The sequence below is a fragment of the Opisthorchis viverrini genome (assembly GCF_000715545.1).
Source record: "Opisthorchis viverrini unplaced genomic scaffold opera_v5_327, whole genome shotgun sequence".
NCBI classification, from domain to species: Eukaryota; Metazoa; Platyhelminthes; class Trematoda; order Opisthorchiida; family Opisthorchiidae; genus Opisthorchis; species Opisthorchis viverrini.
Window position 1 is genome coordinate 87,665 of NW_008751989.1, and position 24,988 is coordinate 112,652.

General features: G+C 43.8%; 2 protein-coding genes across 2 annotated transcripts in view; one reads left to right on the plus strand and one right to left on the minus strand.

The window, feature by feature from the left end:
* Positions 1-804: 804 nt before the first annotated feature.
* Positions 805-22,745, plus strand: T265_10069 (hypothetical protein; the record flags this gene model as incomplete). The annotated part of the gene is made up of 3 exons (XM_009176332.1): positions 805-912; positions 1,888-1,947; positions 22,635-22,745. The coding sequence occupies 3 exons, from the start codon at positions 805-807 to the stop codon at positions 22,743-22,745; spliced, it is 279 nt and encodes a 92-aa protein (XP_009174596.1).
* T265_10068 (hypothetical protein) overlaps positions 21,871-24,988 on the minus strand; it is a gene marked incomplete at both ends in the record, with an annotated part of 31,251 nt that continues 28,133 nt past the window's right edge. The window contains one exon of the mRNA XM_009176333.1: positions 21,871-24,763. Coding sequence (XP_009174597.1) covers positions 23,874-24,763 — 890 coding nt within the window. The remainder of the gene's footprint in view (positions 24,764-24,988) is intronic.

Below are 24,988 nucleotides of genomic sequence, written 5' to 3' on the forward strand. Positions count from 1 at the left end.
GGAAATTTTTCAGTTTGCAGCCTAAAGTGATTACACATCTTACCAATGTTTCATACAAATGCATACCCGAGGAATTCCATCTGGGGAACGATCAGGAAGTCAAATACGGCCAATTCAACAGCACAAAATGCAAGCTAATGAATCACACTCCCGTACACCAAGAACACTGCTGAAATGACGGCTAGGTTCTTACGACAACACTATAAAACGGTCGCTTTCAAGCCTGTGAACACTCTGCAGAGGACACTATCAAGACCAAAGCGGAAATTAGATCCAATGACAAAGAACAATATAATATACAGGATCCAATGCAAGGACTGCGGCAAACAGGAAGGAAGCTTTCCACCAGAATACATGAACACAAGCACGCCACTAAAAGACATTATCAACTTTCTCTCATCTCCGCACACAAAGATCAGGAAGGACACGAATTCGACTGGAGCGGCATCTGCATACTGGTTCAAGCAAGAACAAAAGGAGAACGCGAATTTATGAAAGCGTTGTACTCCACCGAAGAAGCCATCAACAAACATATCGAAATTGATCCAATTTCCCAGCCACTAAAAGCTAGAGAACGCCAGAACCGCAGAGCTTTAAGCTGCAAAAGCAATCAGACGAGCAACTCTTAAGAAGTCAGGAAAGCATCATTCAAACGGACAAATCAGCTGAATTGGAGGAGGCGCCCAATCAAAGCACCAAATCAACCGGCGGACGCAGGGGACACTAATCGCCACGGTGGTGTAAATAGGGCGGTAAAAGCAACGCAAATCAATGTCAAAGAGAACAAGTTACTAAAAATAAAACATGTCGGGACAACCAGTCAACACAAAGCAACGCAGACCACAACACAATAAGGAGCACAAGCGGACCAATAGATTCACTGAATTCGCCACACTTCAAGTAGCCAATCACGTCAGTAGATAACAGATAGCCTTCGAATGCTGTACAAACGCACACAGGCAAAGTAGAAGCATTCACCAAACTTCGCACCGATGGTCTCCTCGTATGGTGACGAAAAGCATGTAAGCCAATTTTCAAGCTCGACGAAGAGATCAACAGCTATCTGAGCAACAACAAATAAACTCACCCGAGCTACCAATATTTCAACACCACCAGCATATAACCTCTAACTCAAAGTAACCAACTGCATCCAATTTGCTGTTTCATCAATCTTTCCATCATTGTTGTTTTTGAATAGGATTAGTTAATCTTTCACATTCATTACGTTAACACAGAAAAACGAAGGAAAGGTAATTGCGGATTGGAAATTTTTCAGTTTGCAGCCTAAAGTGATTACACATCTTACCAATGTAGAGGCATACACTTATTTGAAGTAGCCAACTTGTTGCTGCCTTTCAGGGATGCGTGGAATATACTCTTAGTTACTTTGCAGTAAGACTGATGGCCGATTTCTTGGGATCAATTTTTAAAATAAACTAAACTTTCATTTGTGAGGTTCTTTTGAGAAAATTTTCAAAGCGTTTTCAGTAACGTAGAGTTAGAGAAAAGCACAACTAAGCTCTTTTTCTTTGTCCGAACAGATATTCTTCTGAGTCATGTAATGGTAATTACCTGCCACAAGAAGATGCCGTTATTTCCAAAATGTTGTTTCATTTTGGGTGTTTTCGGCCACCATAATTACCGCAGAGCATACCAGACACCTACTGCCTAATTAAATAGTGTAGGTCAAGCAAAATTCTGAGAAATTCGAAAGATCAAACAAGACGAAAATACTGGAAAGGAAATTGGAGCTTGTTTTAGATTTACATTAACCCCTCGTAGGCTGAAGAAGTAGTACTTTGACGACCAATGGAGGCCTTTGATTATCTGATCGTAAGTTTTACAACCCTATATTTTATGCCTACTTCATTTTTTCCTCTTTTCCAGGCGCTGTTATCATCCGTGGTACACAACAAGAAGGAATTTAGAACTTTATGCATGCATCTTGTTAGCTGTTCCTATATGTGAATCGGGACAATGGATGAGTTGGGACACTTTCTACCCCTCGTTTTAGCGTCAGGTCTCCTCAAGTTATCAAGTCTAAAAAAGCACATATGGTTGTGGTTGGACGATAAAATTTGTCTGTTCAACGTAATAAACTTAGACACAGTAACTATTCCGGTTTTGTCAACTGACTGACTTGCCTCTCGTAACTTTCCAGTCAGGTAGGCCACGGTCGCTTGAAACCCACTCTAGAGTTTCCTGGCAGTTCGAAGTGGTTGCGAGATTTGTGTACTCCAGCTCTGCATTTTATGGAAGTGAATCGCTAGGCAACATCACATGGGCGCATGTTAGTCAGGGCAACTTCAACGGCTGTAAGCAATCGGTTCACTTGGCCAGATACTCCTTAATATTCGGCTTACTTATACACTACTTGTGTGCTGGAACACTCTTATAGCGTTTCAGTTTAGCGCGATTTAGCACAATTTCATACCAACTCCCGTGCACACCTGAAGAAAAAAGGAAACCCAACTCTAAAGTGTCCACAATGTTCAGCGATGCTCCTTGTAAAGACCCTGTGCTTTATGTGCATCGAAAAGCTGAGAAGTTTTTTTAATTGGTCACAACTAAGAATGTCAGTTCAAAGTATTTCAACGGTAGGGAAACAAACGACCATGCTATGCAGATATTCTGAGAGCGGGAACGAATCTGATCAGAATATCAGGTAAACGTGACAGAGGCAGTAGCCAACTAAGCACCTTACTTTATAGTCATTTCAATTCCGCACGTAGCTAGACTGCTGAAGATAATTTTTTGGTTTGATCCGTTCTTTCGGACCTTACTTCACATGAAAGCCATGCACTTCCCAAGTTCAATTTTTTGTACCTAACATACGACTGAATTGATCAACCATTGTTTTTTCAACAGGCGAATTCCCTCGGAAAACTTACACTCGTTGACCATTGAGGTAGTTTGCTTTAACTCGTTCGTTATGCACAGTTCTAGGGCAGAACTGCTAATTTTCAAGTCAATAATCCAACATATTTCCTAGAATAAATGTTCCAGTGTTTTGTTCCAAACTGAAGACCCACTTTCAATCAGTGAAGTTCAGTGGCAACTCTAACAATACGCACAAAACGCACAAGTTAAATTCTTGGTGGCCTGAGTTTACAGGCGGCTATGCGAATCTAGGACACGGTCATCGTGTGATCCAGCAGAGTAAATTCTCCAAGTGAGTCTCGATATAAATAAACGTCTTTGAAATGTTCTCCATGACTCACCAAGTAAAGGCTATTCGGATCAATTATGGAAAAATGTAAGGCATATTACAGACGGATATGAACACGTGAACCCGCAAGTCACGCTATCGAAACATCCAAAATGGAGTAGAAAATGGTAGGAATGAAAGGGTGATCGCTTCACGAGACCTGGTTTTGTGCCTCGGTACGTGACTCATCAGAACACTTATCGCTGAATCATCGGATGGCTGTGGTATTTAAAATGGATCTCTGTAGCAATAAAATAGCTCGATCTCCAGCTGACTACGCACTGTGGATCGCAAAGTGAATTACGGAGAACATCACTGTGGTCCCCTAAATCGCAGGTTTGTTCCCACATTCGTTGTGCCAAAAACTGAATGAGCTGTAAATTCAGATAAATATTCCGAAAGGCAAATTGGCTTTTATCCATGACACAAACATGATTGATGAACCAGGTTTCGGACGGCGTTCAATTCAGAACAACAAAAGATGACTGCGAAAAATGTAGTGTTTGGACATCCTCATAAGCTTAATCTCAAATAGACTGAAGCAGACTGAAGTAGACTGAAGTAGCTGAAGCCTACGAAAAGCTACCTTGGGAAACCATCGGACAGTCAGATTCGGACACTATTAAGACGGACTGAAATGCAGTACGACATGGAGATCCCCAGGATCAGAGGAGGAATCATAAAGATGGATAACCGAATAACTTTAACTGTCGAACGTTCAAGAAACTGTCCCAAACTAACTGCACAACACAGTGGCTAAACCAGGCACACTTGCATACTGAACATCTGGGGATAATTTTGATAATCACCGCTCCGCATCTCACGAAAGTGTCGGGAGTTCCGAAGCCAAGACTTTTTGTGTTAGTAGTTTGAAAACTAAATGCAGGATAAAACCTCTGCTAAAATGTTCCGGTCTCTTTACACTACCGGCAGTCTATAAGTAGTTTAGATTTCGTGACTGAAGGGTGCCTGACGCCATATTCCGCCCAAATGATGTTTATTCGCCCGGCTGGTTAGCCACTGGTGGTAAGACGAATTAATCTACAGCTACTAACCAGACGGTTGGGGGTTAGAAACTCCCTGAGATTCAGTTCAGCGGTTCTCGGTTTTTCAAAATAATTTTCAGCCAACACAAATTGGCTCCGTTTATTAACTTCTAGGTTCGAAATAACTCCACCTCCACGGAGCTTAAGTCTGAAAAATTGCGGCAGAGAAAGGGATCTAAAGGCACTGTGACCATATTCGAAAGGTCAAACAAACCTTACGGAAACAAACATACGACCAGTGAATTGACTGGCCAGACTGAATAAAGAATTTAGATCCAGCGACAGAATACACATAATTAGCCCACACAACCTGAGGAAATCGCTTACCATAGTGAAAGAAAACCTATCAAACGATAAGTCAACCAGACTCAGAAAAGCCAGACCAAAATGCAATATAGACAGAGGAAAAGCCAACCGAACTTAACACACATCGCAAGAGGGTGCATTACGCATTCTTGGATGAGCTCCCCCAGTATGTTTGTCGAATGTCAGGAGTGCGCAAAACAGTACCACACAAATCCCAAACGGATCAATAAAATCCCAACGAAGGTTTTCTAGAGATAGTCAGTCATATTCTCATGCACCCAAAAATTCACTGAGTAACGTAAATGGTAAATAGGTGAGGCAGGGCATCAACACAACCACACAGTGATGATGCATTCCCATTCGGTGATGAAAGGCTTGATAACCAACCGCTACGTCCGGAAAACAGCTCTCGGAACCGCATGGCCTACACCCACAAAGACTAAATAAAATAACCATCACAAAGTTGGAATTCACATCACAGCCATCATTGTCAATAACACAACATCAGTGTCCAAAATTGGTGCTTCACAGCCGTCAGGCGTCATTCACAAGAAAGCTTTTTAAAACAGCATCCACACTACATTAACTCTACCAAAACTATGGGCCCAAGTTTCTAAGGAATTGATTTCAACCGTCAAATCTAGTACTTCCACCGTCTAGTCACTTATATGTTGCGTTCATTCTAACTCAATGACTGCAAACCACGTGATGCATACTGCTTGAACGATTTCTCTGATGGCTTTCCGCCGACCTAGGTGACTAAATGAGCTATATCGGATGGTGTCCGTGCGACATTCATGGAGTTCGTCATACACGGTTGGTCTGACCAAAACATTCTCCTGGCCTTCCAGGTTGGTGGCTAGATTATGTCTAGCAACTTAGCCTATAAAAATGGTAATGCAGCTGAACTTTCAGCCAAACACCACTGCCTTGTTACAAGGTTTCTGAGCCAAAGAGGGCCCTAATCCTCTCTTGTATAGTTCTGGGCGCAATGGCAAGTTTCCACCCCACGTATAACAGCAACACCTACAACTAACAACGTTCATGTTACATTAACAGACATGTAGTGTCATCAAACGGGTAGAATTGCTTGCCGCACACAACATGACGGGTAAGTGAAAACAGGCTAATGCTGACACCTCCCTTCTTTCCTAACCCTCTTTGTTATCTCTCTCCTTGTAGAGCTATTCATTAATACTGACTATCCGCCCATCTTGCAACAATTTAGACATCAGCTCACGCTGACAGATTTTGGGCAACTCAATGTCAGTCTCCTGTTCTCAACACCTGGTCTATCCGTCCGCTCCTTAGCTTCGCACTTTAAAGAAAGCAGAAACAAGCTCCTCTTACTCACACACTCACTGGAGTTATTTTACATTGACCTGTGCTGTAAACCAGAAACAAGAATTCAAGGTGTAAGCGCCGTCGTCGAGCTGACTGTCTAAATTCTCTCCATTCGCTTTATGTGGCGTGCCTCTGGTGTTCCAAGGAGAGAAATCAGAGGCTGTGAAACGCCTGTTACAACTTGAGGGTTGTATTAGCTCAGGACTCTCTGAAACTCGGGTCACTTTCGCTAATTTGACACACCTACTCGGTAAAGCGACACATCAAAGGCTGAAATGTGCCCGTATTATTGTCAGCAGTGACATCTGCGAGCGACCGACCAGGAAAGACTTTTGGTTGTCAATAATCATTGTCTCAGAATTACATTTTTTATAGGCTGGTGTTGGAGAATCCTTGGGTAGATAGTCAGAAAGCGAGTGAAAACCGTTTTTGTTGTCAATCTGTATGCTGACGGTCTGATTGAGTGCCTCCAGTTCTTTCAAATAAATAGCGCTACTCATCTGCAAAGTATCAATGTTTGTCCACAGATTTCTGCCAGCGATGAGGATGGCGATGAGTGACATAAAGAGAACAACATGTGGATTTCATCTGGAAGACGTCATATTATCCTTACACTTACATCCGTGCAGCATGTTCAAGCGTTCTGACCTGAACGTGTCTGGTTATTCCTCAAGAATGCAACATGATCCTTTTGCGACAGAAAAGGTCCCTTTATATCCAAATAAGTTCGGCAGATGCTACAGTCGTTTTTCTCCAAACTGTCGTGCCCCGTAGCGATCACTTACCTAGGTTGAGTAACACTGAACTCTCGGTTCGAACTTATTCATTGACACTGGTGATATACATATGCTTGACTCGACCGCAGCACCATCCTGTGACACACAAAGTGGAGATACAAATATAGTAAAAACGAGTGCATGTTAGACGAAATAACTGCATTAGTGGATTTGTAAGGAGAATGTGTTTTCACACCTAGCGATATGATCGGTTTTTCTGGAGTCAGACTGATGGATTAGCGTATGTTAACTGCAATAAAGCTCGATTACCTCAAGAACTTCCCGAATAAAGCATTGGAAGCTGACCTTTCTTACGAACGAAAAACGCACGGCAACTTAAGTGACCTTCAGATCCGCGTCTACTAAACATGGTGATGAGTGGTGATGGTGGAGTTTTCCCGCACCATTCTCCATACCACATTATCCTCGTTGATGTACCTCATTTCTGGTCCGTGATTTTCTAGTCAAAAATGCCTTCCAGTTTCATCAAAGTTTTCCCCTTGTGTTACCATGATTTCATATCAATGGTTAGAGTCATTGTCAGACGTGGCCCAGTCGCGGCCTCAATGGCGCCCATGCATCCCAGCTATTGCCCTCAATGCATAGCTCCCTTCTCAATCCCCCCACTTAACAGTCCACCTACAGTGCTGTATTTACGCACGAGTTTATCAGCTCCCGCCTCCAATGCGCAGCTACCTACCTCACCTCCCCGAATCATCGGTGAACGAAACTGTGCCAGCTACAACCAGTGTACGACGAGTACACAGTTATTACACATGACAGTGATGACAATGATGATTGAGGCGTGCCCATGTCGTTCTGTTTATACCTTCCAAATCGTTAACTGTTTCCATTTCTTTTGGTTATCCAACCACCAGCGATAATTTATCACTCATGTTTAGTGACCATTCCGTATTCCCCTATTTGTTGTCTCGGGTGTTTAATATTTCCCATCACTCTTTTTCCGGCGCGCACTTCATACCTGCAAAAGGGTCACTTACCTAATCGCTACTAAGAAATCCAATCCCTTTTTATCATTTGTTCCTCAGATGACACTCTCAGATATACCCCATCAAGGAACAATTCTTTTCCTTTCTTCAGTGATGCCTCTTAAGCCTGAATTCCCTCCAGAAACTGGTTCAGTGGAAAAGTGTGTTTCACTCTCAATTTATTGACATTGTGCACTCTTAGTTACACAGAATCAACCAAGTGCTATCAACTGGTCTGAGATTATGTTAGTTATGTAGCCCTAAAAGAACATGTTCGGCAGATGGCCACTCACTGTACGCAGCTTTGTTATCTTCTGGGGCGTAAGTGATCTTCTCAGGTTTGTTCCACAATGGGTTAGGCATTGATAAAGCTAAACTCTTTGTCTGTCAACTTCTCATTAGGAAGACCCTTGATATTTACAGGATTTCTCATATCAATGAAGGGATTAACCATAGTTTGTAGATACTCACAAGACACAGAGTCCCAGAGACCCGTTTTCCACCGCCGTCGTCTCCATACTGTTGCCACTTTGCGTAATTTGGCAGTGGCCCTCATCACACAAAGTGTCTACAGTTTTTCGTTGCAATCCTGTTGTGAAGCTAAAGTTCACAGTTCACGTGGTAGCATCCCCACTAAATGTTGTATACAACTATACTGTACAACAGGTTCAACGATAATGAAAATTTATGCACCTTTGTCAGTTTGATTGAAGTGATTACCCAGCTCATCTCATGTTAGCAATATTTGAGACCGGTTGCGTGCGCAGCTCTTCGCCCCAACGAATGGTCTGAAACGTGAACTTTCGAACATCACTCTCGAAGGTTTTGTCGGACATTATGTAGATTTAACGCTGGACAAGTTTTGCTTAGTTCTAAGTGAGTATGGCTTATCAGGTTGACGAATCAGCATCGGTTGCGTATCGACACGCTTCCTCTAGACCGTCGGTTTTGAAAGTCAGCTAAACTGCTCGCTGGTGTGCATGTGGAATTAAAGGTTATAGCCGAAACGCTGTCCAGGGGTAAATCACCCGAATAATTGTCGAACGTTTGTGGTTCTCGGTTGTTCCCGAATTTTGCATATCAACTGCAAGCAGAATGAGGCGTGCTCAATACTTAATAAGGGAGTGTACTCGATTGAGGGGATTGAATGCTAACTGGGCAATTTTGTATCCCCTGACTGCGCATCTGCAGTCACCAGTGGAGGTGCTGACTAAGTTTGGCCGTCGCCTTAACCAAAAATAAAAGCTGGTCCTTAATACATCCACCGTATATCTATGCTTCCTATGATGTAATTTCCGCCATTGATTTGGTGGAATTTAGAATGTGCTTCTGAACGGTTTTTGAAGGATCAGGGGTTTTAGGAATTGTTTTGAACGCGTACCTAAACACATATAATGCAAACAGAGTGGCAGGGTACGTGGACAATACTAGATAGGACGTTTCAGTCGCTGTGATATGCGATATATCGCAATGCACATGTTTTTGTAATGCATTACTCATAAGGTTGCTGAAAACTCCTTGACAACCCACGACCGGTTTCGCCCTACTTGTGGCTCATTAGCCAGGCGCAGTCCCCGAGTTTCCGTCAACCTTATGTTCTACTTGAAACCAAATTGCACGAAATTAGCGAAATACACGCATTTGCAAACCCACGACCTCTCACTTACCAGGCAAGTTTTCTAGCAGTCGAGCAACTGCGAAAGCTGCATCATATTGCGCGTGTGCCTATCTGTGTTGATCCGCTACACATCGGATATTTTTTGATGTCCGTCAGTGCAATGAGTTAATTGGTAAATCACTTCCCCATTTAACTGGACGTCTCGGGTCCGATTAGCCTCAAGTGAATCGTTCTCTTTGTTTCCATTTTGCGCCTTGGTTCAAATTTACGATTAGCATTTGATTTTGTTATTCTTAAGATCAATTTTTGGCAATCCGCGTGATGTTTTACTTCTGTAAATCTCCGAGCATCTTCATAACTTTATGCCCTGAAATTTCTCTTCTGTCCCATTCAAACACAACCCCGATACGCTATTAGATTTACATTTTTTTTAAAAGGTTTGTATATAATGATTGCTGCAGAGTATCGAACCAATAACAGTAAAAATCCGAGTTGAAAATTCAAAGCCAAAAAACACTGTACTGTGTTACAGATTACCGAAGCTGATCCCCAGCAAGTGCGTCGTGAAATCAATGGAAACCAAATACATTTTTCCTCTCTTCTGAAACATATCCTCAGTACTTGCAACATACAAGTTTTCCAATCAAGATCGTCGGTAAACCTGTAGGAATGAGGCTTCCAAGTGTACTATACGATTCCCGGGAAGCGTTCAGGATCTAATGAACTTTCAGATAGAACTACAGTTACGGGGATGGTGGGTTTATCTCAGTGCACGAGGTATCCTCCATCAGTGACAGTCCATATTGCGTAGTGTGAAACACCTATATGATTGAGGCAGTAGGTTTTATGGCCGACCAAGCTGTGCGTAAATAGTTACTAACAGCTGAATGACCTAGTGCTGCCTTCCAAATCCCGAACGACTTGCTTTCCACGGCGCATCGAGCAGTACCGTTTGCTGACATCCTTCGCACACCTTATTCTTCATCTCCACACCACTGTTCAACCAGAGGAGAGAGGGTGCACCAGTCAGTATGTAGTCTTTTCCAGATATCTACAGATGCTGAATCTTGTGGTGCACTGAAAACTAGTAACATTCGCAGAACTCACAGAGATCCTTTCCCACATCCCTCTTCATAATTCGCAGTGGATTAATAAACCCGCCATAACGATAACAAACAAAAGGGATATTTTCAGTTTTTCCGGGCAAAATTCTTATCTTAACCGTCAAAGGCTTCTGCAGATACGGATTGTGAGTGACCTACTCTGGAAGTCTAGAATGAGTTGTGCTCCATTGTATCAATCAGAGTTATTGCAGATGGATTAATCTGATGGTACCTCATCGAAGAACATTCGGCTCTTTAGGAACTAAGTTGAGAAGGTTTCTTCAGCACGAAAGGCACTTCATCCACCGTGGTTTGATCACGATATTTTGTTTCTCGCTGATGCATAAAACAAAAAACGTGGAGAAAATTGAAAGTTTGGTGGTCTTTGCACAAAAAGTGCGATATAGTGTCTATCAGTCATCATCCCAACGAGAGCTTGAACTTTTTGGTTGAACATCCTCATATTCCCGAAGATTTTTTATTGTTTTTGATCCTTCTTTTCCTAGGCAATGGCTTAAGAACGTCTCTTCGTGAATCAAGGGAACATCACGATGAGGATTATGGCTTTTTAGAACTAATTTTTAAGCTCGCCGACAAAATCAAATGAATCCAAGCGAACGCTTTCATCAGCAAACCATAAGGTGGTCGCTTTGTGACGGACCAACTTGCATCTACAGATGTGTTACTCGTGCTGTAAGGAACATAGCACCCTATCCTGAATTTTTTTGGTGCGGCGAAACCTGTTCACATGGAATGCAGAGTAAGGATATTTCAGGGTACTCTCACGAGGCTTCCATCAAGTCGTTACATTACATTTCTGTGTGTCCTACCGGAAAATAGGGACACAGAACCCCTAATCCTGCATAATGATCGGATTTTTCGGCCATCTTTTGATATGTAGGCGGCCGACAATGAACTAAGGATAATTTCATGCCATGCAGATTGCTTTTTCACAAGTAATCAAACACCCAAGAACTCCTACCAGGGCGTCGCGAATTCAGCTGTGACAACGACTTGTTGAACTGCCGAAGAATGATATCTGTAGGCTCATTATGATGGCCCAGTTTACCAAAGGTCTGTGACCTTGTCACGTCACACAAATTGCACTTGAAAAGTACAGCGACGGAATATATAAAACCATAGTTCAATCGATTTTTCCAAACCATATTGCTGTGCGATTTGTAGTCATACCACCTCACTCCACTTCACTAGTTAAGGTTATATCACATCTAGGTACAAAACCGGCGCAGCGTGAAGCCCACTGAAACTGTCTGCACTATCAAACGTGAAGGCCGGGCTAATCGATTTTCGAAACAATTTGCCGCTTAACTTTACCAGCGCTAGCCAATGTTTCATCAAACGGAGTGAGTCAGTGGTTATGTTCGTTCCAGTTAGCACAAGCAAAGGAGACAAAATCTGAAGCTATGGAGCCTTACAAGGCAGTAGACAAATAATCTAAAGCAATTTATTCCATCTAGCAGTAAAACCAGCCAAAACTGCTGGCTGTGCGGTCTCAGCTCGAAGAATTCGTGAATACAATTGCTATACTTAACAAGGTAGACGGATGTACTTTTGCTGCAAATCATATCTGTCAAGTATGCTGGTAAAAAATGAGCACGATTGAAGAATTTCCAATTATAGCCCAGTAACCTGGCCTGGAATGGTTCATCGGAGGAAAACACGCGCATGTTTCGGTACACTACATTGGTCGTGATTCAAGGACACATGTTGTCTTGCCTAACATATCCACAGAGAGGCTTCAGTAAAGTAGTCAGGCAGAATTTCAAACCCTCGTTGGGACTACGATATGCCTACCAATGATGAGCGGCATATTAGTACTTTGGCCTATGCAGCCGTGTGTGATGCTTCCAGATGGTCGAACTAGTTCAGTTATGTGCTCTGCATACATCGCTACAGTTTGTAGCGGAGCCTCGTAGCGTAATACCGCAAAACATGTTGAAGGATCCATAACTGGTTTCTCATACCTCGTCTTTTTGGGTTCGGAACGTAGCTACTTTCTGCAATCCAAAAACTGAGCACTTTCAATGCTCAGTTGCCATGTCTTCTGAAGGAAACACGAGAGCTGAGATGCTGCCAGGCGTCATAAGCCTATACAGAGAAAGCTGAGAGGCAGAGATCTGGTTCGAACCACGGACCTTTTAGTCAGCAAATTGGCGCTATAACCACTGAGCCATGTTGCCCCCCCCCTCCCCAGCAAAATTGGTGTAGATTCCCTAAAATTCACATGCATACCATAGGTAAATGGCATAAGTGAAAATTTACTGATACTTGGCGAACGTTAACAACGAGTCACCGAGAACACTGATTTGCCTTTTTTCGGCTAAATCCCGATAAAAGTGGAATTGCATCGTTATTCCACTGAATTGCCGGTCTATGCTACTCATTCTCATGGGACTGCACGCATCGTTCATATCATGTTTTCCCGTCAGCAACGGTTGTCATGCACTGAGTTTGTTCCACTCCGTCGTATCCGGAGTGGAACCGATGCACAACTATGTCTTGGATACGGGTGTAGTAAAAATGAACAGGCTGTTTACTCCCACACTCATTAAGATGTGTCGTTGCCTAAGGTCCTCTGCCAGTCATGGACCGGTTTTGCCGTTTTATAAATACTACGGGATTTGCGACCAGGTCCACCACTCTAGTTCGACTTAGGCCAAACGATCGGGAATATCTAATGACCTGTGTTCCAGAAGATATGTAACTCACTTGGGCGAATACTAGTGATAGCCACTTGCGGTCAAAGTCGAGTCCTTGCTTCTTTATTTATCCTACGTAGGTATTAGGTAGATGATTTGCATAATCTATCATCATAAATTTAAAAACCAAGCAAAATTTGAAACTGTATGACACTAGTCACATGCACACTGAGTTGATATTGACGGCAGTGTGCTGCACAAACATTGCGCATACCTTATTTGGAAATCTGTTCAAAATAACACACGGTTCATGATTGAAACACTTCGTGTTAGTATTGAAAAATCCCTTCTGATTAGGACATTACACGGTCCTTGTGCATCGCATTCAGTTGAAGGATATGCCAGATGATAAATTTGGGTTGATTTCAGTTGAGGCTTCCGTCAACTTGATTCTTCATTGAGTATGTAGTTGTCGGTGTTTAGCTAATCAGGGAGCTTGACATTAACTGGGACAAAAACCAGCCAAACAAGTAACCAGTCTTAGAGAAAATTTGTTGTGCTTACACGAGTACTGGTCACACCCTCAAACCTGTCTGCAGCCATTTCTGTCGCAGCGTTGTTAAAAGACCGATGCTCAGTTTGGTAATCTCGACAGCACAGTGTAGAAATGCAAGAGTAGGGTCTCAAAATGCAATACCATAGCATTTTGGATCCGTCGTACGCTTTTTTGCTTAAGTATTCCCATGGTTTGAGAAAGAACACAGTAAGAGACGTTTATGTTCCTAGGATCTCGTCATCAGGTCAGCACATATCTAATGGTTGATGTAGGAGCGAAAAATGAAATACGCTGCGAAGTTCGGTTGGTGAAATGCAAAACGTGGAGACACAAACGATTGGTTGTCTGCGCTTTGGGCTTCAACACCAGGCTTGCATAGGTGACCGCTTCTATCCAATTCCTTGAGGAATGCATCAAACCTGGTCAACACCCAAAAGCTTACTGGAAACAATTACGTAGAAACCGTATCCGACCCGATGACGTCTCACTGAAACAACATACACGTAGTCAGCTTGACACTGCACTCACAAGCGATCGAGTATCAACGACTGGCCAATCAAAGACTACACATTGTACGGGATCCTTCAGAGGACGAACGTCAGGAATTTACATCTTGCGCTCAGCGTTGTTAAAAGACCGATGCTCAGTTTGGTAATCTCGACAGCACAGTGTAGAAATGCAAGAGTAGGGTCTCAAAATGCAATACCATAGCATTTTGGATCCGTCGTACGCTTTTTTGCTTAAGTATTCCCATGGTTTGAGAAAGAACACAGTAAGAGACGTTTATGTTCCTAGGATCTCGTCATCAGGTCAGCACATATCTAATGGTTGATGTAGGAGCGAAAAATGAAATACGCTGCGAAGTTCGGTTGGTGAAATGCAAAACGTGGAGACACAAACGATTGGTTGTCTGCGCTTTGGGCTTCAACACCAGGCTTGCATAGGTGACCGCTTCTATCCAATTCCTTGAGGAATGCATCAAACCTGGTCAACACCCAAAAGCTTACTGGAAACAATTACGTAGAAACCGTATCCGACCCGATGACGTCTCACTGAAACAACATACACGTAGTCAGCTTGACACTGCACTCACAAGCGATCGAGTATCAACGACTGGCCAATCAAAGACTACACATTGTACGGGATCCTTGGACGAACGAACGTCAGGAATTTACATCTTGCGCTAACAAAACCTTGAGTGAGGAAAAGCCGCGAGCGAAATTCCCCGAAAACACTGAGAGGTACGTATATAACTGTTCCAACTTTGCTCTCGATGAAACGCTTTTGGAGGTCCTATCGCTAGGGACAAAATTCTGCTGCCCGCGCCGTAGAGATGACAAATTAGCAATTGAAGTGCAATTCGAGAGCCTATTTGACCAGACTTCTGACTTGAACCCAACCTCAGTGGCCAACTTAGACCGCCTCAGATCCGATAGGGTGACATTTTTGAGTTTGTGGACCTGATAAAAGATGTGGATATTGGTTCCAAATTTATGTGCTCTTTTGTCGTAACTTCCCTTTTTACCAACGTCCCACTCTTGAAAACTAGATTTTATCTGTGATTACATTGAATCAACAGATTTGACATTCCCGATCCCCACCACCTCATTAAAGGACCTACTCCTTCGCTGTACTTTCAACGTACAATTCCAATTTAAATCCACACTCTACCGACAAACAGATGGACTCGCCATGGATTCTGCTCTTGGCCCCTTGTTGAGTGATATTTTTATGGGCAAAATGGAGCTTGATCGATTGAATGGAGGGATTGGACGCACGCACTTTTATCTAAGATGCGGAGACGGTATTTTTGTGGAAGTATCAAACCGTTCCGAAATGGATGCTCTCCGGACCAACTTCAATCAGGCACATCTGTCTATTCAGTTCACTTTTGGAACTGAAAGTAACAACGCTTTCCACTTCTTGGACGTTAAGTTAGTCAGATTCTCCACGGGTTCATTTCAGAGGTCTGTCTACAGAAAGCCCACGTAGCGGGGAAAGTACACAAAACTTCCTGAGTTTTGTGCAACTGAGATGGTTCAAAAGGTTATCTAACCAGTAACAAAAGGGGTTGGTTTTGTTCTAAAATTGGTACTCCTCACCCAAGACCAGCTGGTCGTATAGAGAGCACTTTAGTGTGGTGCACGGATGGTTATTTTCTTAAGTAGTGAACGAGCAGTGTAACGTGAATACTCATTGTGACAAACTGCGCACACCATATTTACACAGGTGTGTGAACTCGGTTAATAACAAAGCATTCGATTTCAAATTTACCAACGGACCAATCAGATCTCTCCGTACCGGTGGCAATAATAATGGTCTTTTACAGCTTCGGATCGCGCGTTAATTATTCGCCATTGTAATACAGATAAGGAATACTGAACACTCTCAGGCAATCGTGCCGACCGAACTATTGTACAGGACAAACGTTTCCAAGTCACAATGACTAACATGCATCCTGGTCTCCGTGGAATCCCCATCGCTACACTGTCTGTATCACTTGCTTTGACACTCGCCGCCTTGGCAACCGATACCTGGGGATGTGGGAATTTGTTCACTGATTGTCAAAGAACAGTATTCAAAACTGAAGCCCAAGGGATTGCTGCTCTCCTTATTTTGGCCACACTGTGTTTGTTGTTAGTGCTCATTCTGGATTTGGTTACACTCTGCAATCGTGCAACTTCAGTGAACCAATGGGTGCACATATTTTATTCTGCTTTTCTGGCAATCGCGTTAATGTGCCTTCTCCTCGCCGTACTGATTTACACCGGAAGGATCGGTAAACAATGGGCCTATTTCTTTGCCGTGTGCGCCACTGTGTTCACTATTATGACCACTGCTGTCGTAGTACTCCGAGCCATTTCGGACAGAATATGAATACTTCTGTGAGTATGTATGCAGACAATCTTCGATGCACTGGACGTTGCAAATACTGAGTATGTTGCTCCATGGTTTTAATATATAAAGGTACATACCCTGACGGGTGATTATACTTCTGAATTTTCTCTCGTTGTTAACGAAGCATTGAAACAAGTCATCCTACCTACATCAGTCTATCATAGGCGAAGTTAGTTGCCTATGGAATTAACAGAAGCTTCTTTCTCAATTGCACTAGTCTTCTCAGAGTAAGAGTGCTCCGGAAGGTGATACCCTCCAGCTTCTTTGAAGACTGGTTTCACTTTGGAAGAGACTTCCTTGTAGAACCGATATTCGTCTTGGCTGTCTGTTGGCGGCTCTATGATGGAGTGTTCCCTCTTCGAAGGCGAACTATGTGGTGTGAAACCCCTCTTCAAGAAGGTAATGGAGATATTCTTTGCTTTGCCACCTCTTGGTTTGATATCCGTAGCCTGAGTGCGATAAGTCTAGTCCCAAGCAAAATGTTTCCTGGTTTTAGTATGACATCCTTGTCTGCCCTCACATGGGAGCTTTCATGTTTACAGTACAAATATCTCAGTCTTTTTCTATCTTTGTTACCCAGATCATGTTCACTTCGTCAAACATCGTATGATTGGTTGTGAATCAAAAGGCTGATAAGGTGATTCTCACCAACGCGTCTGCTAGCGATCCATTTTCCGTACTTCGTACACACTATTATTGTCATGCTGTGAAAGCAGGAAAAACGTTAGTCATTGGGTGAGTTCATGGACAGCAGAAGAGAAACGTGCACATTTCTGATTCGCGTAACGACAAGCGTGATTCACCAGTTATGTAGAGTGATTTTACATCACTCACGCTGTGCCTGACACGGCCGACCGGCCTTGAGCAGAATGTCAAATATTCCGTAGTGTTGCATTTGCTTAGTCAGACGCGATACACATCTGTGTGCGTTAGATGGCAGAAATTGTTAGATATTGGTTTCAAAAGAGTTTTCTGCATGCCTGCACGTGTATAGACGGGTACGCACACCGTCCCCATGTGTCTGTTTAATTCTCATCATCGTTCGTGAGGTTAATAAACCATATTAACCACTCGCCTTTCATGGGGAATAGTTAACAGTTCGGTCAAGCTCGATCGAGCCTGTCAGCTTCGGGGAGACTGGTATAAAAAGACGCACTGTACATATCGGTACAAGCAACAAGCAGACCAGGGTGAACATTGGGATGCGGGTGACCTACACGAATATTCATCTTTTTGTAGGAAGTTGACTACTGACAAGTGCATGAACGTGATGCTTCTGTAAGAAGGGAGGTGAGGTTAACAGTTTTAAGGTTACTGTCCAAAGTACTTTTGAGTGAGATAAAATGGGTTGTGGTTGGAAGGAAAGATTAATGGTTCCATCAGGCGGTTGTTAGAACTTGCTTCACGGCAACAAACCTGTTTCCCGTGTTGCATCCTGTTGCTTTGGCAACGGTTATCAGACGAAATCCATGGTCATATCCTGTGGAGAAGGGTGTCAAATAGCATTTGTTTGTTTTTTGTAGCTCCGTTTGTCCCGATAATCGTTCTTGGAGTTGGTGGTGTTGTGGAGTTGTTTTCATATTGGATCATGCGTCAGCGGGACAGCTTTAAGAATGACATAACAGTGTGCGCATCTGATTCGCAGTGCTGTTGTTTATTCCAATGACGTCAGTGAAAACACGCCAAAATTTACGCCACACGGGAAATTCTATTGAAATTAGGCGTGCGCGGTCCTTACCTTTGTTGTTTCCAACACGGTGCACGCTTCTCACCTAGGGAGAAGTGCAATCGTCGCTTTTTTGGATACACCTGAATAAAATGTGGATCCCAATTTTGGCTCTAAAAGTGAACATTCACACCGCATCCTAGTTACTTGCTCTTTGAACAACGAATTAATCGGTGGATCATGCGTAACAATAGAGTACTTGGAATTCAAATTCATGTCAATCTTCATGGTTTTGAGGCTATCGAGTCAGCTACTGAGGTTACATTTCCTTGATTTTGCTGTGAAATTGTATAGTTCACAATTATTATCAATGAGGGGAAGAATGACTTCTCTGCGGAGTCGTTTATCAGAAAACGCCAAATGAATGGCTACAGACTATTGAAAGGGGAGCCCAACACGGTGCACGCTTCTCACCTAGGGAGAAGTGCAATCGTCGCTTTTTTGGATACACCTGAATAAAATGTGGATCCCAATTTTGGCTCTAAAAGTGAACATTCACACCGCATCCTAGTTACTTGCTCTTTGAACAACGAATTAATCGGTGGATCATGCGTAACAATAGAGTACTTGGAATTCAAATTCATGTCAATCTTCATGGTTTTGAGGCTATCGAGTCAGCTACTGAGGTTACATTTCCTTGATTTTGCTGTGAAATTGTATAGTTCACAATTATTATCAATGAGGGGAAGAATGACTTCTCTGCGGAGTCGTTTATCAGAAAACGCCAAATGAATGGCTACAGACTATTGGAAAGGGGAGCAAAACCCTCATATGCAACTTGTTTATAAAAAGTGAATATCCATCTTCTCCTTGAACGCGTCTACCTGAACTTTCCTGGATATTCATGGACTTTTACTCGAATCATGCAAATGCAACTCCACAAATTCCGTGATAGATCTCACTTTTCAAGAACGATTTATGTCAAGAGGCTCCAAGCGGACTTACGAGAAAACGTGCTACTCGCATGTCCCATCAGTAGTATCCACCGTCACACCTGGAGAAAAGCTACTAACAAGACGTTGTGAATAACCGTTAATAGGTCAGTTGTTATTTACCGAAACTTTTACGGCCGAAAATATCGTTCAGAGTCTTTTAATATTGCAGGGACACTGTGTTCAAGCATGGTCTCATAGAAATGCCAACCTCAGTCAGCGTTACACTTAGAAAGAGACCAAATGGATAATGGTTTGGTACAGACTTCAACCTGCAAAAACTCTCCACCAGTTGACGAATTTTTCACTCACGAAATTATGAGAGAAACCGCATTGAAATAAGGTCACATGGACAATCACGAATGTCGGAAACAAAGGAATTTCCCGTTTTTGACCTCATAACCGTAGGATTCTGAATAACTTCAATTTCTTATTTGTCTTGTACCGCTGAAGCACTAATGCATTCACCCTTGGTACCTCATGCATACATTTTGCGCAAGGTTGTGCATAAATCGGTGGTGTGTGAAGCGGAGATTTCAGAATGCCCGTACAAAGAGTTCAACCCTAACGGGAAGGACAGAGACATTCAGTAAAGCAGTAATTAACAAAATCAATCGTGACATCACAGCTGATTGCACTGCGTACTGTACATTTTCTCGGAGAGTGGTGGTGCCACTTTATGACTCCTTTCCGTATAACCGAACTTTCTGTAGCTGAATTTTCTTTGCGCCCTTCTGTCATCAACTCTCTCGCACTCTGTATCTCTGCATTTCTGACGTATGCCAAGGAAATGTTGACGAGTCTTGCCTAGTTCGATAATTCAGTTTTGATCGTTCAGCTGCTGAAGGTTCTCAGAATTAAGGAAACATATAGCAATGAAAATAATTTTCACAGCGGTTTGGCTTTGAACTAATGCGGTGGATATGAGGGGCAATGCAGCGTCGCTGGTCGGAGGTTTGATTGAATTAGACAATTGGTAAGTAACCAAATATAAGCTAAATTTAGGAATTTCATCGAATCCTAATCCAGGAACATACATTTCAGAAGAATTCAGTTGCCAAAGGTTTCATCTTTTCTGGTCACTGATAGATTACCTTGGCAAACTTCCGTTGCTTCTTCTCTATACTGGCAAGAAACTACAGTCTCAATTCCTCAAAACGGAAATCAGTGTTTGGCTCGCGATTTCACTTTGACGACTGACGGTGGCTCTCTCACGTATTGTCTAACACTGTCATCTGGATGATTTCGGCATAGGATTTTAAAATACTTACCAGTATTCAAAACAGGCTACAGGTGCGTACGTTATTCTACCGTGATCCAAGATTATCTGAACACACTGATGAGCTCAGACACATTGTGTTACTTATGGAGCTGTAGGGTCACTTTAAGCCATCAGCTTTCAAAGCATTCGGCATTACTGGGATGGGCAAAACAACGCGAGCTACACGGACTGAATAAACTCGAATGTTGACCCCATCAGGGTCTCTGTTAGTCTGTTCAGAAAAAAACCATTCGGTTTCCCAGGATCTTACCAACTTACCCAAAATTGCGGAAGCCAATTAGCAGAGCGACTAATTGATAAACATTTAGTAAAGTTGGGAGTTTTACTGAATTGAATTTTTCATTCTGTTCTCTGTGTTTAATTTTTTTGGAATCCCAACGTTGAATGTGAGCATGTGAACTCGCGTTGCTGTGGGCACTGCGTAAATTTGAAATGACCCACCCGTTTGGAATGTCCTACATCTTATTTGATGAACAAGCTCTCAGACTGGACTTCACTGTCCATCAATAACATCATCATCTTATGACCAATAGGAAGCTTTGACTCCTTCCTCTAAGGCTGCCTTTAAAATGAAGTCCAAAATGACTCGATTTCACTCAGAGTCAACCTCTGGACAAATCGCTGCCGGTCTCTTCCTTTTTGGAGCTAATTGAGTAGACCAGTTCCCCCAATATTAACTGATTTGTTCCCCTCCTTGAAAAGCTAATTGTTATATTCCAGCATTCTGGGAATTCGGCTACGCATTTCTTTAGGCAACTGCTAAGCGACAAACATTCGAGTTCGAGTTCATGTATGCTGTCTGAAAGCTGGTTTTCATCTCAGCGACCAGGATTCCGCCAGGTAATTGGTTAAGAAACAGATATCCTTGATGGAAACAGCGAACTGGAGGAAGCCAGGTATGGACTAGTTTGCAACCTAGCCACTCATGTGATCTTATGGAGCATTAGTTTTCCAATTTAACGAGTTATCCTTTTGAACCTTTGTCATACGTAGAGGCGCGAGTGGAAATAAAACATCATCATCATCAAAGACAGCAACATCAGGGTTGGCACTGATGCTCCAATGCCGTACAACCATAAGGTTCGTCTAGTTTACATATATATGTATATGTATAATTGTATTCAAAGCCTTACAGTGAAGAGAAGAGAAAAAAGTGAGTGAAAGAGGGGACCTAGTGCTGGCCTATGTCAAGCATGGTGAGGTGCCTACACCTCTAACCGCTCAATCAGACAATCTGGAAAGAAACTGACAGTACGAACGCCACCGACATCGATTAGCCGCCATTTCTTGCAACGTCTCCAGCCAAGCACAGACGGGGTCACGGAGACCCCATCCTGGAAGTCGCACAACACCAACAACACCCAAACTCTTTGTAATCTCCCTCACTTCTTTCTGCCAAGTTAGGTCCACCTCGCGGTTTGCGCCATCCTGAAGGAGGCACAGAGAATAACACTTGTCTCTGTAGACAGTGCTTCGGCACGCGTAGCACATGACCAAGCCATCGCAGTCGATGATGCTGGATGTTTTCCCGGATTGAGGTGCCTGCAGCACAACCAAATACCCGTTTTCTAATCGACCTGTTACTGACACGCTGACGCCATTCACAACCAGCTACGCTTCTGAGGCATCGGTGGTCGAAAACCTGAATACGCCCCACATCATCTACCCGAAGAGGCCATGTCTCGCCCCCATACAACAAAACAGTCCTTACTGTAGCCTGGTACACACGACCTTTAAGATCCAGTGAGATACCTTTTTGACACCACAAGTGACGCAAATTAGCAAACGTGATTCGAGCCTTTGAGATTCTTGCACTGACTTCATCAGACACATTTCTGTCAGAACTAATATAACTACCGAGTTATGTAAAGTTTTCCGCAATCTCCAGTGATTCTCCTTGAATTATGAGGAATATGTTCGCAGATGGCATGTTCTGAAGCAGGACTTTGCACTTCGAAGGTGCAACGCGGATGCCAAGAGGTGGTATGATGGTGGTCAGCTTATTCATCAGGGCTTCAACAATTAGAGCGATGTCAGCTGTGTACTCCAGATCGACAAGGCTCTTGCCAGCGATAATTTGAACACCAGAATTTTGAAAACCGTCCAGTGTTTGCCTAATTATTTCATCGATGACGAAGTTGAACAAGAATGAGTAGAGTGGACATCCTTGTCTGACACCACTTTTTGTAGGGAAGCTTTTGGAAACCTCACCACGCACCCTCACCAGCCCAGAAGTATGTGAATATGGGGATCGGATTATCTTTACAAACTTCTGGGGCATACCCTGTTGAGCAAGTGTAATTAACCACCGATCGATCAACAGAATCGAACGCACCCTTGAAGTCAAGGAATACCGAGGTTGTGGGTCGTCTGTACATGTGGCGTTGCCCTAACACCTGATGGAGTGTAAAGCCTCTACCCGGTCGAAATCCCGCTTGATTCTCACGAGTCAAGACTTCGCGTGCCGCCATGAGACGACGAAGGATCAATGAGGTCAGGAGCCTTGTCACAACAGGCGTTAAACAAACACCTCTGTGGTTGCTACATTCACTGCGAGTACCTTTTTTGAAAATGGGCACTACTATTGACTCACCCCAGTTGTCTGGGACGATCTCCTTCTCCTAGATAGACCCAAACAGGCTAGACAGGCACTGGCTGAGGAATCCACCACCATCTCTAAAAAGAGCCAGTGGAAGGTCGTTAGGACCAGCAGCACGATGACGCTTGAGCAGAGAAATGCATTCGGACACTTCTGAGACTGAAGGCGGCTCCGTATTTACAGTCCACCTTTCTGTTGAAGGCCGGGTTTCTGGATTGGAGGTAGCAGATGGCCGGCTGAGTTGCTGCTCAAAGTACTGTACCCAGCGGTCCAAACGTCCTGCTTTGTTGCATATCAGGGAACCATTCTGGTCCCTGATTATTTCGCTGACAAGAGGTTTCCGAGTACCAGTCAAACGAATCAAGTGTAACCGTTTCAGCAAGTTTCCAACATTCTTTGCATCTTCCATTTCTTCGGGATTTCGGGTTTACCAAGCTTCTCGGTCTGTGCGGACACTCATTTCCGCCTGGCGTCAGATGATGCGCCTGGTGGAGTTGTGGTGGCCGTCACGTGGAATACGTCGCCGGGTCTCCAGCAAAGACACGGTCCTATCAGAGATCCAGTGCTTGAATGAGGGTGGCCGAGTTGTACCACAAGCAGACGCTCCTGCTTCGAGTAGCGCCTTGGATATTTTTTTCCCAGTGGCCGTTTATATCCGACACCGCACCGTCCGGCATGCATTCAAGGAGCTGATTTTGATAGTTTCGTTTGACTTCTGGGTCCACTAGCTTCTTAGTGGCTAAACGAGGTGTGCGCACTTTGCGTACACCTGAAAAGCGCAATGAAAAGCAGCAGCGTACAGGTGCATGGTCGGAGTCCACGCTGGTGTTTTAGAAGGAGCGGCAGGCGGTGATCGACCCTCGCCACCGATAACTGACGGCGATGTGGTCTATTTGGATTTGGCGCTGCTTTGATGGTGGGCACCACGTTGTCAAGCGATTTCCGCTGTTCCGGAAATTCGTACTGCAAAGGAACAGTCTGTGATCGGCACACATCTGAAGAAAGCGGTCTCTGTTGTCCGTGCGTTTAGTGTCCAAACCAAGACGACCACCCAATCGGGCCTCAGCAGCGCTTGGTCTACCTACCTGGGCGTTCATATCACCAGCAACCACAACGATATCTGAGCTTTTAGCCTGTTGTAGGAGGACACCTAGAGCGTCATAGAAATTGTCCTTGACAGATTCAGGGCTACAGTCAGCTGGGTCGTATGCAGACACAATGAAAAGGGTGCGATGAACCTCACTTTCTCTAGATTCTCTCACCGATGTTGCCAAACGAACCGCACAGAGGCGACTGTCAACGGGTATCCAACCAAGCAGAGACCCTTCCGCTCGTTCGCTTAATACAATACCCAACCCCGCATATCCAGCTGCAGTGGCCTCTGCATCACCAGAGGTGCACAGTCGGAACCTGGAGGAGAGCGAGTGGGCAGTCAGTTCGCTCACAGTACTTGCGTCCTGCGTCCTTGTTTCTGACAGACAACATATATCAATACAGAGGGAATCCAGCGTACGCGCAATAGCCACCTGTTGATCTGCTTGTTTCAGTGCGCGGACATTGAACGTGGCTAAGTAGACAGGCTTTCGGAGTTTGAAGACATACTTCGAAGTGTTTAGGGTTGTATCTGAACTCAGACGTGCAGAAGTTGCAGTTGAGTGTGATGCAGGGCGAGCAACACAGTCAGTCCTAGAGCTGTGACCTGCGGAGAAAGTATTCGAATCTGGGTGGGGGAGGGTGGAAGAAGGAAAACGTGAAAGTGTAAGAAGGGAGGCGTTAGCAGTAGCACGTTTTCGCTTACCCACCCTGCTGTACGCGGCAAGTAAGGCGACCCGGCTGATGTCACCACGCGACGGCGGATGTGGCATTAGTGTCGTTAGGACAAGGACTTGGATACTACCAGGGCACCCACAGCTAGACAGGAGGACGATAGGATCCTCAACCAAAG